This window comes from Aquarana catesbeiana, linkage group LG04 (genome assembly GCF_042186555.1).
Source record: "Aquarana catesbeiana isolate 2022-GZ linkage group LG04, ASM4218655v1, whole genome shotgun sequence".
In the NCBI taxonomy this organism is placed as follows: domain Eukaryota; kingdom Metazoa; phylum Chordata; class Amphibia; order Anura; family Ranidae; genus Aquarana; species Aquarana catesbeiana.
In genome coordinates, this window is record NC_133327.1 from 18166769 (window position 1) to 18184237 (window position 17469).

The window sequence follows — 17469 nt, forward strand, 5'->3', positions numbered from 1 at the left end:
AGTCCTGCATATCAGTGCCAGCCATTAGTGCTGCAAATCAGTGCCCATCAGTCAGTGCCACCTATCAGTCCTGCATATCAGTGCCAGCCATTACTGCTGCAAATTAGTGCCCATCAGTCAGTGCCACCTATCAGTGCTCAACAGCGCTGCTGCATATTAGGGCCTCCTTATCAGTGCCACTGCCAGTTACAGTTACAGATCTTCATAATTATAAAGAAGATATTGTTAGTCTGTATTGAAAAAAAGTATCGATACTTGTACTTGGTCTTAAAAAAGTGGTAATACCGCTTTAAATCACTGTTTCTGCAGCAGTGGAGGGAGCCGAGACTCCATAGCCTACAGAATGATCGGTCCATAATTAGATGTTCACAGATCACCAGGTTACTGCCAAGGAGTATATTTCACATCTGGTGTATTTCAGGACATTATTAAAACCCCCCCCCCCCCCCCCCCCATTTAGGTAAATTGTTATCCTTCTAGATTTTTCCCCTTTGCCAAAAAAATGAAGAACGGGCCACAAGTGCGATTTGGAGAGTTGCTATAAGGGAGGGAGCACCTCTGCTGCAACATTATTGCTTGAAGTAATTCTCTTTTATTATGTTTATTTCTTGAGATTTTGGAGAACACTCAAAGCAGGTGTAGGCTATTACTGCAGACTGGATGCCGCTACCATTATCTTAGCACAGCGGCTATAAAACGCGGTAGAGGCGGCGGTAGTTGGCTCATCAGGGGCCTGTAATTGGGCAGATGTTGCTCTTGACATGAAGCGGTTTTCAGATGTCTACGTACTCTTCACTTATTGTTCCTGAGCCTGAATGGCTGCTGCGTTATCAGCAAGAGATGAGCCATCAGGGTCGAAGTGGCTGCAAATGTTCTAAATTGCGGCGGAGAATTACTGTGATTTACTCAAAAATAAATAAAATATCTGGAGAAAAGGCAGTACAGAGTAATGTCACATTATTAACTATAACAAGTCACAAGTTCAGTAAAATGAAGTAGAAACAGCAAGTAACACGCCTGTTCCCACCGCTTCACTCCTGCTGAATGACAGGTCCGGCGAATGACAGCTGTTATAAAGAAAGGGGCGGGGTCTCCTGAGTGATGTCATATCTGTATATGGTAAAAGTGGCGTGTGGGGGTAGAGTGTAATCCAATTCGTACCTTAAGGAGGTACCATCCATGAAAGAGCAAATATAAAAATACATAGTTGTTTGGGACTTTAAGTGTACCTCCTTGGGTCTAATAAACACGAATCCATCAATTATATAAAAATGAAACGTCTTTATTCAAAATATTACACAATTTAAAAAAAAAAAAGGTTTGTTTTAAAAACAAATTCTCAAACTAGTTGTCCAGGCTGATGTTGTCCTGGCCTTGAGATCTGATTTTTAAAGCCAACGCGTTTCGTGGGTTGACCCGCTTCATCTGGGTCTCAGATCCTGTTAGATACTGCAACAGTGTACAAGAAAAATCACATATAAAACAATGAATATTTAATAGCAAGTCACATTACATGTTATATAATATCAAGTTGTGAGAATACTTGGCAATGATGAATAATATCTTAAAGAATTCTATCAATTGTGCCCCAAACCAGAGCTCCATCACCTGGCATTTTCCACCACCTCAGATAGGGTGGAAGCTACCTCTCTCTCTGAGAGAGGACAATGTTCCCAGATGGAGAGAGGAGGAGAAGGGAGGTGGAAAATACCAATAAAATTATGAGCATAATCCCAAAAAATGGGGGGTTCTTTAGCATTTGGATTTAGCCCGGGTTCACACCTATGCGAATTAGATGCGGCTTACACCGCATCTAATTCGCAGGACATTTTAAAATACATTCATATGAATGCATCTGGTTCACATATGTGCGTTGCATTCGCACTGCGCATTGCACAAAAAACGTGTGCGTTTTTTGGGCATTGCGGTGCGAACTACAAGCCTATTATCTCCTATGGGAACGCATCTGATTCGCAGATGCATTGCGTTGTGAACAAGGATTTTCTCTTTCTCCTCACTACACCTCCCCCTCCCCCCCCCCTACCTCCCCCTCTCCCTGCTCTCTAATCCTGAGCAAAAACGCAATGAATCCGTTGAACAGGAGATTGTTATCTCCCCAGTGAAACCTGAGCTTCAATTCGCACCGCACATGTGTGAAACCAGGCTGAAACTTTGTATAGAAATATCACCAAAGCCACAACACCTATACTAACTGAGACTTTTTGCTCCTTGTCTTCCTTTCATTTATTGGATACCTGCTAAAGAACCCTCCCTATGTTGAGGGCAAGTGGCCTGATATTGTTAAAGGGGGCTTCCAGATTCCAATAAGCCCCCCGTCCGCAGACCCCGACATCCACCGGCTAGGGTTGTCGGGAAGAGGCCCTTGTCCCCAACAACATGAGGACACAGTGCTTTGGGGGGGCACCCATGTTGAGGGCAAGTGGTCTGATATGGTTTGGGGGGGGCACTCGCTCATCCCCCCCCCTTCCTGGCCTGCCAGGCTGCTTGCTCGGTTAAGGGTGTGTTATGGATTTCAGGGGGGACCCCACACCATTCATTTAATTAAATAATCGCATGGAGTTCCCCTTAAACTCTATACCAGACCCAAAGCCCTGGTATGTTTTTTTTTCTTAATTCTGTCATAGGGTTCCCCTTAACCACTTCAATACACTGTATTATATACTCTGTACTGTATTATATACTCTGCACTATATACTCTGCACTGCATTAAATACACTACACTGGCTGCACTATATACTCTGCACTGCATTATATACACTACACTGGCTGCACTATATACTCTGCACTGCATTATATACACTACACTGACTTCATTATATACTGTGCACTGTGTTATTTACACTACACTGACTGTACTATATATTCTGCACTGTATTATATACACTACACTGACTGCACTGTATTATATACACTACACTGACTGCACTGTATTATATATTCTACACTGACTGCACTGTATTATATATTCTACACTGACTGCACGCTCAGTCCACTAACTAACCTGCCTAATCTCTCTTCATTCATAAACACTATACACAGCCGCCGTGTAAGCAGCCTTATATAGTGTGGGGCGTGGACTTGCACCCGGCCTTTGGCCAATCATGTCTCTCACTGTACATCGCACTGTGATTGGCCAAGCATAAAAGGCCAGGTGCATGCTTTGGCCAATCAGCAGCCTTCAATGCATTTTTGCGATTTTGCAGTGCATTATGGGGCGCTCGCTGGCGGGCGATCGTCCCGCGAGCGCCCCATATGTTCGTTTATTCTACGTTCGACTCGAACATCGGCCCCACTTCTACTCTAGAGGGACCCTGGGTAGGAATGGCAGCTCTACAGAAACCCTGTATAGTAATGGCTGCTCTAGAGAAACCCTGGATAGTAATGGCTGCTCTAGAGAAACCCTGGATAGGAATGGCTGCTGGCTGCTCTAGAGGTATCCTGGATAGGAATGGCTGCTCTAAGAAGATTGGGAAATTTTAATTGTCTCTGTGCCTATAAGCTAGATTTCTTAACTCTAAGTAGAGACAGGGCTGGACTGGGACAAAAATTTGGCCCTGGACTTCACCCAGACTGGCCCACTTTGACAGGTCTCTCCCATGCCGGCTTGCCACCCAAGCCCCCCCCCCACTAGCTATTAGCCGTTCTACATTATTTCTCTTATAGGCAGTACCAGTGGGGAAGCTAGACATTATTTCACCTGGGGCAAAGAATCAGTTTGGTGCCCACCCCCCCAATGGAACAAGATTAGGCAGGAAAGTGAGGCCGCCCTCCTTCCAGATCGTATGATGAGCTTCTAAGTGTTGACTCCTGAGCATCATGTCTGTATTCAGGCGCGCTGCATAACTAGCCAGGGAGAGGAGGTGAGCACTGCGGGGGGGACAGAGGACTGGAGGGAGGCAGCGGTCCACTGTCACTGAAATCAGCCCACTGAGCCATCGGCCCACCGGGAAACTCCCTGTAGTCCCAATGGCCAGTACATGCCTGAGTAGAGATCTCGGCTGAAACTCTTCTTCTCCTGCACCATGTTTCTGATCAATATACTGTACTGTATGTCCTACTTTTATCTTGTTGGTTTTAAACAGTCCTAGCAACTGATGATTTCAGAGGCAATGGACTTGGTGGGAGTTGTATATCTGCAACATGTGATTTAGTCGTCATTTGTCTACCATGTATGTTGTAGTAGCTCAGCTGGTAATGTTTGTATAATCACATGTCTAGGAGCTCTGCAGACATGTAAACTTTCCACAAGATTCAGTTCATATTGCAGCTACGGCCCTTTTTTCATACACATTTGAAATTCAGATCCCAAACTGCCGCAGACCAAAGATGATGAAGCATGAGAGAGGGTACTTTCAGCACCCTGGTACTCAAACCCAAAGGGAAGCATTCACCACATTAAAGTCTGCAGGAGTGGCAATGACTTTCCCCCACCCTCCAAACGTTTCTTATGCCAACTTTTACTGTCTGAAAATATTAGGGACATTAAGGGATTTTATTGCCTGCGTTGATGAATCGTGAAAAGCATATTTGTAAACTGCAGAAGAAACTTTTTGTTCTTGGATGAAGTGGATGAAGAAATTACTAATGAGGCATGCAAGCACACAGTTAGTTGACATAGGGCTCTAAACTTGCAGCACCGATCTTTCTCTAGCACAGTGGATGTCAACTTTATTAATATAGGGGGGCCTTGACTGTGGACCTAGACATCACAAAACGGCCACACATAATACATGAGTGTAAAGCTACAGAATATTGGTATACTAAAGGTAGACAACAGGAGATGGTCGGAGACTATGACAATTTCCCTAAGCACATCCCCTTTTTAAAGTTTATTGCAGAATAACTTGGAGAGGGTTGAGGGAGCTGCGGGATACTTCACATTACTAACAAGAAAGATAAGGAGACTCTTTCTTGTAGCAGCTCTGCAGAACAGTCCTTTAAGCAGTTGGACAATAGGTTAACAGCACTGGGGCATCTCTAGCAATGTCTCAGGCCAGGTAAGCCCTGTACTCTGTGAAACAAGTTAGCAGAAGCAACAGTCACTGAAACCCTTCCTCTTTAGGTCAGTACTCACAGTGTCCCTCAAGTTTGGAATGTTAGCCTCAGACTCCAGCAAGCAGGTTCCTCTGGGAAATTCTCAGGGCAGGTCTTTAGTAGCACCCATCTTTAGTCCCTTATAGGATTTTTTGGCTGAATAGGCCCTCCAGCTAAGCATGGCTAGGACCCCTGACAAGCAGGTTGGGCCTTCAACAGGACTGCCAGGAAGGCAGACAGCCCTACTGGCTGCAAACCTCTCCTCCAGGGAAAGAGAGCCCCACCCTGTGGTTCCAGACTATTTATGCTTCTTCCAACCACCATCTGGACTCACCTCCTCAGGGATTGGCTGGGTCTACAAAATTTTCAGGTTGCCTGTTTGATTCTCCCACCCACTAGGTTCTGAAAATCTCCAGAAAACAGGGTGAAGCAATCCAACCTTTAACCTGCAGAACTCAGAGAAACCCAAAGAAATCAATTACAGCTCAAATAAATAGAAGAGCCAAAGAACTAAATTTGCCTTATGAAACCTAGCAGCCTAACTAGGAGGGTGCTACACTCCGTATATTACCTACTAGAACAATTTTCTGTGTGCTGGCTTAAGTAAGCACAGAGGTAAAGAAAGTATGGGGGTCCCAAGGGCCACCCAATAAGTGACTAAGGACTGCATGTGGCCCCCTTGTTATCAGGGCCTTGATTTGTTGCCAGCAATGGTCATTCTGGCCAATGTCACCTCCCAACCTCCTCCTTTAAGAGGAACAGAATAGGGTACCATGCCCCTGTAATTTGGGAGAACTCCATTATCTTGCTTATTCACATGCTCCTGGCCTGAGACACACCTCACAAAATAAATGAAAACCCACACAATCAGGCTTTTTTTTACATTTTACTGTAACTGCAACAAGGTCTACAGTTCTTTCCAACATGAATTCCCTACTGCCTCTTTGCACCTGACATTGGCAACACTGAACAGGTCAAATTCAACTTAAACATGGAGATACTGGCCAGCACTTCTAGTTCCTCACTGTAGGTCCCCTTAGACAGGTTCTCCATTGGGACCTATATAGGCCCTACACTTAAGGACTACCAGCCTACATGTTCTGTAGTCAACTTAGGGTTGCCACCCATCCCGGATTCACCTGGACAGTTCGGGTTTTGAATCATGTGTCAGACAGCCTGAAACCCAAACACATTATTTAGACCAGACTATGGCTCCCCAAGTAACCGAATACCACAACCACCGAGTACTTAGGTGTGCACTCGGGCCGGGTACATCCCAATCACCAGGGTTGCCAACAGTCCGGAGGGCTTGCTGCAGTAGTGTAAGTTGAGTGTCTATGAGACTCTCTCTCTCTCTCTCACACTGCGCAGAGCCAGCACAGTTCTTCCCCCCCTACACAAAGGGGAGAGGAGAGGGGGCTTGATCTGCTCCCCCTCCTCCCGCCCATACCCCTCTGTGTCTGCCCACCCACACTCCAACCCTCAGTGCGCTGTTCCTCAGAAAATGGATGTGTGGGCAGGAAATTTGAAGCCCAGCAGCCGGAATATACTTGTTGAATGAAAGGTGCCAATGCCTGAGCCTCCATCCTTAGGTGAGTGAGCTCACCATCCACTGTCTGCAACTGAAGTCTCCCCCCTCCCTCCATTCTCTATCCTGCCTCCAAGCGAGTAACTACACTTAAGTAAGGTGACTCAGATGTAAAGGGTGCTCTGCGGACTCTGATGTAAGGGGGGGAGGGCTTTGCGAACCCTGATTTGAGGGGGAATGCTGGGAGTTCTGATGTAAGTGGAGGTTTTGGTGAGCAGAAATCCCCTTTCATCAGAGATCCTCTTTACACCAGAGTCCACAGCATTTCCCCCCTGGCTGTATGCCGCTAAAAGTGTTTGGGTTTGGCTTGAAGAAAAGGTGGCAACCCTTCCCATCAACCTCTGCCCCAAGATCTCCCAGCCCTAGATTATAAGAAGCCAAGCTAGCCCCACCCATAGTATCCACCCAGGGGAAGATTTTCCCCAAAAAAGAGGTGTGAACTTCTGCTTACACCTGGGTAACAGACTAGGCTCCATGGCTCCAGCATGGAAGAGTACATGATGTGACCCCTTGCACTTTATATTCCAGGTGGACCAAGAGAAGAAGCAGATAACGGTGGAGGCCGGCATACTGCTGAGTGAGGTGAATGAGGTCCTTACCAAGAATGGAATGGCCTTGTCAAAGTAAGTACAACAGCCATAGTTCTTACTTTACCGTCATGTGTTTCTGGGATATATGTCACAGGGTTTCAGGTGGTTGCAGACCACATATCAAGCCCCAAGGGCTTCCAGTGTTCATCAATAATATGGCTCCATCTATGGTTGCCACCTCATCCCTTTAAACCCGAACACATATTAATTACACAGGTTCTGTGGCTGATTAAGGTGGTAATTAAACACACTTGGTGCCTTATCTGCATTTAATTAGCCTCAGAACCTGTGTAATTCAAAGGTGTTTGGGTTTAAAGGGATGAGGTGGCAACTCTAGCTCCATCCCTTACAGCAGAACTTCAGCCAAAACATAACAAGATAAAATAGCCCTTTAAATAACATAACAAGAGCAGCTGCTGATGCAATATTCACCTCCAGTCCAGAGATTTCCACCATAGTACTTTTTTTCTGGGACTAGATGTCCTCAGTCTTATGACCAGCATCATTCAGCCCACTTCCTTTGAGCCCAGGTCATTCTGGATCCACCCCAACCTGGGACTGGTCAGTGAAAAGAGAAGCAGCACAGTGGTGCGCTCATCTCTCCGCTACTCTTCTCTCTCTTCCTATCAGCATGTTCTTTGTCAGCACAAATGCTCTTTGTGCTGCTTCTTCCTCTCACACTCCAACCCTGCTGTATAGGAACTGCATGGTTAAATTCACCTACTTACACTGCTTCTAATAAGAAAAAATGCATGTAATGATGTATTAATGAATACAGAGCTGCACTAATGTGTGTCTTTTATATCCGCCTGAAGTTTAGCTGCACGTGGAACAGTCGCTGGCGATGCAGACAAAAGCACATTTTCAGTAGTATTGCCCTATTTCTTTTTATAAGGTGTCACAGAAAAGGGGAGTGAGGAAAAATCTTCCCAATGGGGTCATAGACAGAAATAAAGTCTGGACACAAATTTTAAGTCTTTCCCACTCCTTTGAAAACGCATTAAAGCTGAAATGCATGCATATAATAAATTATTTTTAATCATTTATACATCACTAATGTCATTTTTTAATGCAAGCAATGTAAGTGCATAAATGTGACCTTGCATCGTCCTCTTGCAATGCCTGTATAACTGAGCTCAGACTGGGGGAGGGGAGCCAATCAATTCATATTCTGACAAGAAGCATGCTGATAGGTGGAGAGAGCCAAGTGACGGAGAGAAGAGGTCATCCATGTGCTGCTTCTCCTTTCACTGTACAGTCACAGGCTTGAGTGGGTTCCTCAAAGGAAGTGCAATGAATAATTCTGGCCATCTAGCGGCAAAAAAAAATGGTACTGCCCGGCAAACCTCTGGATTGAAGGGTCACATTATACAAAAAGCTGGTTTTGTTATTTTACCTTTTTGATGTGCTGTTCATTTTGATCTTGTTATTTTGGCAGGAGTTCTGCTTTAAATAGAATGGACTTTCTGTCTGTGGCAGGCAGTATTAATGGGAAAGTAAAATATATTTTAGTACACATTTTAAGTGATTTGTGTATTTGACTTAATTTTTTTTTAAATATGATCTTCTTCTTCTTACATGTTTGGTTTTTTTTCATGCTTATTTTATTGTGTTAAACACAGATCAAGTAAGCCACTAGATGGAGCTCTCATTGGCTATGTGTAATTACCATGAAGTGTCTATGTCCTGGGTATTTTTCAATTATTTAAACTGCATGTATACATTTCACAATATACAGTAACAGTAAAAAAATATATCTATATATAGATATATATCTAAATATACTGTATCTATACAGTGGGGAAACTAATTATTTGATCCCCTGCAGATTTTGTAAGTTTGCCCACTTACATTTACATTTTTATCATAGGCGTATTTTAAATTATAGAGACAGAATATCAACCAAAAATCCAAAAAAAACTAATTATATAAATGCTATAAATTGAGTTGTAGTTCAGTGAATAAAATAAGTATTTGATCCCCAAGCAAAACATGACTTGGAGAAACCCTTGTTGGCAAGCACAGGGGTAAGACGTTTCTTGTAGTTGGTGACCAGGCTTACACACATCCCAGGAGGCAATTTGGTCCCCTCTTCTTTACAGATCTTCTCTAAATCCTTAAGGTTGTCACTTGTCACTTGGCAACTTAAAGTTTCAGCTCCCTCCATAAATTTTATATAGGATTAAGGTTTGGAGATAGGCTAAAGCCGCGTACACACGAGCGGAATGTCCGACAGAAAAAGTCAGACGGAAGCTTTTCATCGTATATTGCAATTGTGTGTATGTATCATCTGACTTCGTTTTTCAAAAATTCTTGATGGACCTAGAAATAGAACATGTTGTAAATATTTCCGACAGAACCAATTCCTATCGGGAAAACCGCTCGTCTGTATGCTGTTCCGACGGACCAAAAACGACGCATGCTCTGAAGCAAGTCTGATACGGAAGCTATTGGCTACTGGCTATTGAACTTCCTTTTTCTAGTCCCGTCGTACGTGCTGTACGTCACCGCCTTCTGGAGGGTCAGACTTTGGTCGGACTTTGGTTTGACCGTGCGTAGGCAAGAACGCTTGAATGGAATTCCGTTGGAGAAACCTTCGGAGTTTATTCCGACGGCAAAACCGGTCGTGGGTACGCGGCATCAGCCACACCTTGACCTTAATGTCCTTCTTCTTGAGCAACTCCTTTGTTGCCTTGGCGGTATGTTTTGGGTCATTGTCATGCTGGAAGACCCATCAATGACCCATCTTCATTGTTCTGGCTGAGGGAAGAAGGTTCTTATCCAAGATTTTACAATACATGGCCCCATCCATTAGTCCCTCAAAGCGGTAAAGTCAGCCTGTACCTGTAGCAGAGAAACAGCCCCAAAACATAATGTTTCCATCTTCGTGCTTTACTGTAGAGAGGGTGTTCTTAGGGTCATAGTCAGCATTTTTCTTCCTCCAAACCTGGCGAGTCCCCTCCTCAAGAAGGCACATGTACAGTCATGCCATTGAACATCTAAATGATTCAGAGAAGGGTTGGGAGAAAGTGCTGTGGTCAGATGAGACCAAAATTGAGCTCTTCGGCAAAAACTCAACTCGTCTTTGGATGAAGAAAAATGCTGACTATGACCCTAAGAACACCATCCCTACAGTCAAGCACAGAGTTGGAAACAGGATGCTTTGGGGCTGTTTCTCTGCTAAAGGTACAGGCCGACTTTGCCACACTGAGGGGCCAATGAACAGGGTCATGTATTGTAGAATCTTGGATGAGAACCTTTTTCTCTCAGCCAGAACACTGAAGATGGGTTGTGAATGGGTCTTCCGGCATGACAATGACCTAAAACATATCGCCAAGGCAACAAAGGAGTGGCTCAAGAAGAAGCACACTAAGTTCATGGAGTGGCCTAGCCAGTCTCCAGACCTTAATCTAATAGAAAATTTATGGAGGGAGCTGAAACTTCGAGTTGCCAAGAGACATCAAAGAAACCTTAAGGACTTAGAGAAGATCTGTAAAAAAGAGTGGACCAAAATCCCTCGAGACTTGTGCAAACCTGGTAACCAACTACAAGAAACGTCTTACCTCTGTGCTTGCCAACAAGGGTTTCTCCACCAAGTACTAAGTCATGTTTTGCTTGGGGATCAAATATATTTTTATTTTATTTTACTTTTTTCTTATTAAGAAGCCTCCATTGGTCCAGTCCAGTGAATTTGGCTAGGCTGAGTTGATGTCACAGTCTTCTGCAGGCAGGATGAAGCATTTCTTCAGTCTCCCACCCTCAAGTGACCAGGCTGTAACTTTGTAGCAACCTACAAGGTGAGAGGCTACAGCATGGGGCTGATCTGTGTATGTATACAAATGTATACATTTGTGAACACAGCCAAGAACTGTTCATGAAGTCCAGGAAGTAGAGGATGGCCCTGGATGATGCCTGAACAAAGATGGTGCCTTCATTCTAGAGAGAAAGCAGATGCAGGTATTGTCAGGGGGAGAAATGTGATCTCAGTTACACTGACATATTACTTTGCAGCTAATTCCGATGTCAGCTCTGCTTACAAGAAGCCTGTTCACATTTTATGTTCAGATAATCTGGACCCTAATGGACCAGAAATGTGCTCACTGAATGATGTGACACGTGAGGGACGACCGGCAGTGCGCGGTGAGTTTTACACCATGTGATGGATTCTCTCTGACCCGTCTGACAGCGGTCAGGGGTCGGGATGATAAATATCTGCATCCACTGATTGAGTTTCGATCTGATGGAGTCTCTGCAGCTCTCTACTTCCACAGCTGTCACATCTCCCTTTTCAGCAGACATCACCAACCCAACCAATGTCAAGGATATTGAATATATAGGGAGACGGGCAGGAAACAGATGAGTGTAGAAAGGGCGAAGAACACCGATCTGACCATAGAACATCTACTACACAACAGTGTCATCTGTTGTGTAGTAGATGTTCTATGGTCAGATCCGAGTAGGTCCTCAGGTACTTTGCTCTCACCCTTTGTTCCATCTCCCTTATCTCAGTACAGCCTGAATGGAGAAGAACACCAAGACCTCCCATTACAGCACAGGAGGTGGGTTCACACCCACTCAGCTAAGATGGACCTTCTATATCAGGGGGCTCCAAACTATGGCCTGCAAGCCAATTGTGGCCTGCTACAAGATTTGATCTGTCCTGCAGATGGGGTCAGTGGCGTATCCTCAATGTGGGCCCATTGTTCTCCCACACAGGTCTAACTGCCGGTGAGAAGAGGCTCAGAACGGTGAGGCCGGTGAGAAGAGGTCCACTAACAATCACATGGTTGCCCCAGCATTCAAATAAGGACAGAACTTAGGGTTTCCACCTTTTCTTAGAGCCAAACCCGAACACTTTAGCAGCCTGGGACACCTTTGGGTGCCCCAAGGAGTGTAGTAATGTGATACGCATAGCATGCCGCAGCGAACAGTGGGTGTGGCCAAATTGCTCTTGCCTCCCTAGTGATGCCGAACTTGCCCCCCAACAGCTGCCTGCAGCTCCCAGACAGCAACAGATTTGTGTGTGACTATCTTGGTTACTTGGGGAGCCACAGTCCGGTCTGAATAATGTGTGCGGGTCTCAGTCCGCCTGAAACCCGGACACATGATTTGAAACCCGGACTGGCTGGATGAATCCCAGACAGGTGGCAACATTAAAGTGTAAGTTCACCTCTACAGAAAAATCTGTAAGGTGAACTTACACAGAACCCCCTCCTTGATTCCCCCCCCCCCCCCCACAGTCCCAGTGATCTGCATGGAGGCGATCGCCCGTTCTGAGACCCGGTATAGCTGCCTCATGGCTTCTGCGCTTAGAAATCTTCTCAGCTTTCTCTCTTCTTCTTCGCCCGAGAGGACGGGCTACGCGGGTTATGATTGGTTGGCGCCGATCAATTAGAATGCTCCTAAACGTACCTCCTGACGGGGTACATTTGGGAGATTAAGCTCCGGGGATTTCTAAGCCCGGAAAGCTGTAAGGCGGCTATACCGGGGCTCATAATGGGCGGTCGCCGCCATGCAGGTCAGCGGGACTGGGGGGAGTGGGGGGATGGGGAGGGGGTTTTGTGTAAGTTCACCTTACAGATTTTTCTGTAAAGGTGAACTTACCCTTTAACAGAACATCCTGTAATGGGGGGGCACTGATAAAAATGTAGGCTTTGATGTGGCTTTAATATAAGGGGGGACTCTGATGGGGACTCTAATATAAGGGGGGACTCTAATGGCGACTCTAATATAAGGGGGGCCTCTGATGTGGACCCTGATGTGGGCGGGGGGACTGTGATGTGGCCTATGACAAAAGGCAATTTGGCAATTTCATGCTCCCAACTTTGTGGGAACAGTTTGGGGATGGCCCCTTCCTGTTCCAAACATGACTGCGCACCAGTGCACAAAGCAAGGTCCATAAAGACATGGATGAGCGAGTTTGGGGTGGAGGAACTTGACTGGCTTGCACTGAGTCCTGACCACAACCCGATAGAACACCTTTGGGATGAATTAGAGTGGAGACTGCGATCCAGGCCTTCTCGTCCACATCAGTGCCTGACCTCACAAATGCGCTTCTGGAAGAATGGTCAACATTCCCATAGACACACTCCTAAACCTTGTGGACAGCCTTCCTAGAAGAGTTGAAGCTGTTATAGCTGCAAAGGGTGGGCCAGCTCAACAGTGGCGTCGCTATGGGGGGACAGAGAGCGCGGTCCGCACCCGGGTGACACCCGTCAGAGGGTGACACAAGGCCTGGACTGACCCTGGGCACCGCGGCTCCCTCTTTCCCCTCCGGGATCTCCGTTATCCCCTCAGCTGCATGCGATGTGCGGGAAGGTAGTGAGGCAGAGACAGTGCATTGACAGACAGGGTGCCTGGGTCAGATCATCCCACACACTCCCACAATCGCCTCTCTCTTTGGCTGCAGCCTGCAGGAACTCGATCCCATCATAGCTCCATCCACCACCCTGATCCCATCCCAGCTCCATCCATCACCCCAATCCCATCCTGGCTCCATCCATCCCCCCCCCTCAATCTCCCAACCCGGCTCCATCCATCACCCCAATCCCATCCTGGCTCCATCCACCCCCCCCGAATCCATCCTAGCTCCATCCATCACCCCAATCCCATCCTGGCTCCATCCATCCCCCCCCCACCTGAATCCATCCCAGCTCCATCCACCACCCCGATCCCATCCCGCTCTATCTACCCCCCGATCCCATCCTGGCTCCATCCACCCCCCCTCGATCCCATCCCATCTTCATCCATCCCCCCAATCCCACCCTGGCTCCATCCAACCCCCCCCGATCCCATCCTAGCTCTATCCACCACCCCAATCCCATCCTGGCTCCATCCACCCCTCCCAATTTCATACGGGCTCCATCCACCACCCCAATCCCATCCTGGCTCCATCCAACCCCCTCCCCGATCCCATCCCAGCTCCATCCACCCCCCTCCCCCCTTGATCTCATTCTAATTCCATCCACCACCATCTCAGCTCCATCCACTGTGGCGGGTTGGGGGGAGAGCCGCGCCGATGCACTAGCCTGCTCAGTGCCTGGGGTGGGGGGGTGACACCATGTATTACCACACCAGGTGACATCCACTATAGTGACGCCACTGCAACTCATTATTGAACCCTATGGACTAAGACTGGGATACCATTAAAGTTCATGTGCGTGTAAAGGCAGACGTCCCAATACTTTTGGTAATCTAGTATCTCACAAAAGTAAGTACACCCCTCACAATTTTGTAAATATTTTCTTCTATCTTTTCATGTGACAACACTGAAGAAAAGACACTTTGCTACAATGTAAAGTAGTGAGTGTACAGCTTGTATAACAGTGTACATTTGCTGTCCCCTCAAAAGAACTCAACATACAGCCATTAATGTCTAAGCCGCTGGCAACAAAAGTGAGTACACCCCTAAGTGAAAATGTCCAAATTGGGCCCAATTAGCCATTTTCCCTCCCCGGTGTCATGAGACTTGTTAGTGTTACAAGGTCTCAGGTGTGAATGGGGAGCAGGTGTGTTAAATTTGGTGTTATCGCTCTCACTCTCATACTGGTCACTGGAAGTTCAATATGGCACCTCATGGCAAAGAACTCTCTGAGGATCTGAAAAAAAGAATTGTTTCTCTACATAAAGATGGCCTAGGTTATAAGAAGATTGCCAAGACCCTGAAACTGAGCTGCAGCACGGTGGCCAAGACCATACAGCGGTTTAACAGGACAGGTTCCACTCAGAATAGGCCTCACCATGGTCGACCAAAGAAGTTGAGTGCATGTGCTCAGCGTCATATCCAGAGGTTGTCTTTGGGAAATAGACATATGAGTGCTCCCAGCATTGCTGCAGAGGTTGAAGGATTTGGGGGGTCAGCCTGTCAGTGCTCAGACCATACGCCACGCACTGCATTAAATTGGTCTGCATGGCTGTCGTCCCAGAAGGAAGCCTCTTCTAAAGATAATCCACAAGAAGGCCCGCAAACAGTTTGCTGAAGACAAGCAGACTAAGGACATGGATTACTAGAACCATGTCCTGTGGTCTGATGAGACCAAGATAAACTTATTTGGTTCAGATGGTGTCAAGCGTGTGTGGCGGCAACCAGGTGAGGAGTACAAAGACAAGTGTGTCTTGCCTACAGTCAAGCATGGTGGTGGGAGTGTCATGGTCTGGGGCTGCATGAGTGCTGCCGGCACTGGGGAGCTACAGTTCATTGAGGGAACCATGAATGCCAACATGTACTGTCACATACTGAAGCAGAGCATGATCCCCTCCCTTCAGAGACTGGGCCGCAGGGTAGTATTCAAACATAACGACCCCAAACACACCTCCAAGACAACCACTGCCTTGCTAAAGAAGCTGAGGGTAAAGGTGATGGACTGGCCAAGCATGTCTCCAGACCTAAACCCTATTGAGCATCTGTGGGGCATCTTCAAACAGAAGGTGGAGGAGCGCAAGATCTCTAACATCCACCATTCTCCGTGATTTCGTCATGAAGGAGTGGAAGAGGACTCCGGTGGCAACCTGTGAAGCTCCGGTGAACTCCATGCCCAAGAGGGTTAAGGCAGTGCTGGAAAATAATGGTGACCACACAAAATATTGACACTTTGGGCCCAATTTGGACATTTTTACTTAGGGGTGTACTCACTTTAGTTGCCAGCGGTTTAGACATTAATGGCTGTGTGTTGAGTTATTTTGAGGGGACAGCAAATTTACACTGTTATACAAGCTGTACACTCACTACTTTACATTGTAGCAAAGTGTCATTTCTTCAGTGTTGTCACATGAAAACATAGAAGAAAATATTTACAAAAATGTGAGGGGTGTACTCACTTTTGTGAGATACTGTGTTTATATATATATATATATATATATATATATATAGAGAGAGAGAGAGAGAGAGAGGAATCTAGTTATTCTTATCTCAGGCTGGGAAGCTCTGCAGACTCTCAGACCTGGGTCTCCACCTGTCAGAATATCTTCATGTTCCATCAGAGGAGGCTTTTTCTTTGAGGTTCCATTTCCATTTTCCGCTCGCCGTGCGTCTGTCCGGTGCAGACAGAGGATATAGATCAGATCGAGGAGTAAAGGGCCGGCTTTCCATCCATCAGGGCGGCCGCGGCGTTGAGTTTTCATATCATAGCGCGGACCAACAAATCCGCAGACATCAGTCAGGAGAATATTACGGCGTCCTGTCCGCCGCTGTCAGCGCGCGCTGTCAATTTATAGCGAGCCGCCAACTGGCCTGGAATTGTGTTGTCACGTCACCGGCGTCAGGGCTTCTCCGCATTGATCGGCTGTCACTCCCCCCCCCCCCCCCCCCCCCCGAGACGATAAAATGAGATCCGCAGCCGGCGTTCGCCTTTCCAGGAATCCGGATTCACCTTTTTATGTATCAGGGCCGCTACAACAATACAGACACATTCTTCACCGCGCTACAAACACTTCCAGGAGATAGAAACCTTTTCAGCATTCATTTTATAATACATTTAAAAAAAAAATCATAAAAAAAATGACATAGCGGCAGGCCTGGGGGACAAAATAAAAAATAGCGTTTGGCGAGGAGCGGCGATTTTAGTATTGCTTAAAGTGCAACATTAAAAATGCAAAACTTCATTAAATAACATACTGGGGGGGATGCCCTGGCGTTGCATTTCACAGAGATCACAGTTTCCCCCCCCCCCCCGACAATTCCTTCATCTGCTTTATCTCCAGAAGGACGGCACCATCTTTGTTCAGGCATCATCCAGGGTCACCATCTGCTTCCCAGACGGTGTTCACAAATGTCTGACACAGACCAAGCCTCTTACCTTACAATGTATAGTCTGATCGCTGGATCAGAGGAGACTGAGGGAATGCCTCTACTTGCCTGCAGCAGACTGATGACATCATCTCAGCCTAGGCAAAGTCACTGACTGGAGCTGAAAGGTGGAATTTTATTGATAAAAAGGGGGAATTGCAATGTTGCAATCTGATAACTAGGGGGGACACTGAGGAAATGCTTCTACCTGCCTGCAGCAGACTGATAGCGTAATCTCAATCTAGGCAAAGTCACTGAACTGGAGCTCAAAATATGGAATTTTACTGATAAGAGGGGGAATGATAATGTTGCAATCTGATAAGTGTGGGGAGAGGAGACAGAGGAAATGCCTCTACTTGCCTGCAGCAGACTGATAATGTCATCTGAGTCTAGGCAAAGTCACTGAACTGGAGCTCAAAGATGGAATTGTATTAATAAAAGGAGAATGACAA

At 46.4% G+C, this 17469-nt stretch overlaps 1 protein-coding gene across 1 annotated transcript in view; it reads left to right on the forward strand.

Moving 5' to 3' along the window:
* The window catches only part of LOC141141116 (L-gulonolactone oxidase-like), a 226011-nt gene that overhangs the window by 79252 nt on the left and 129290 nt on the right, over positions 1–17469 (forward strand). Inside the window, exon 4 of the mRNA XM_073628825.1 lies at positions 7172–7266. Within this exon, the coding sequence (XP_073484926.1) occupies positions 7172–7266 (95 nt within the window). The remainder of the gene's footprint in view (positions 1–7171; positions 7267–17469) is intronic.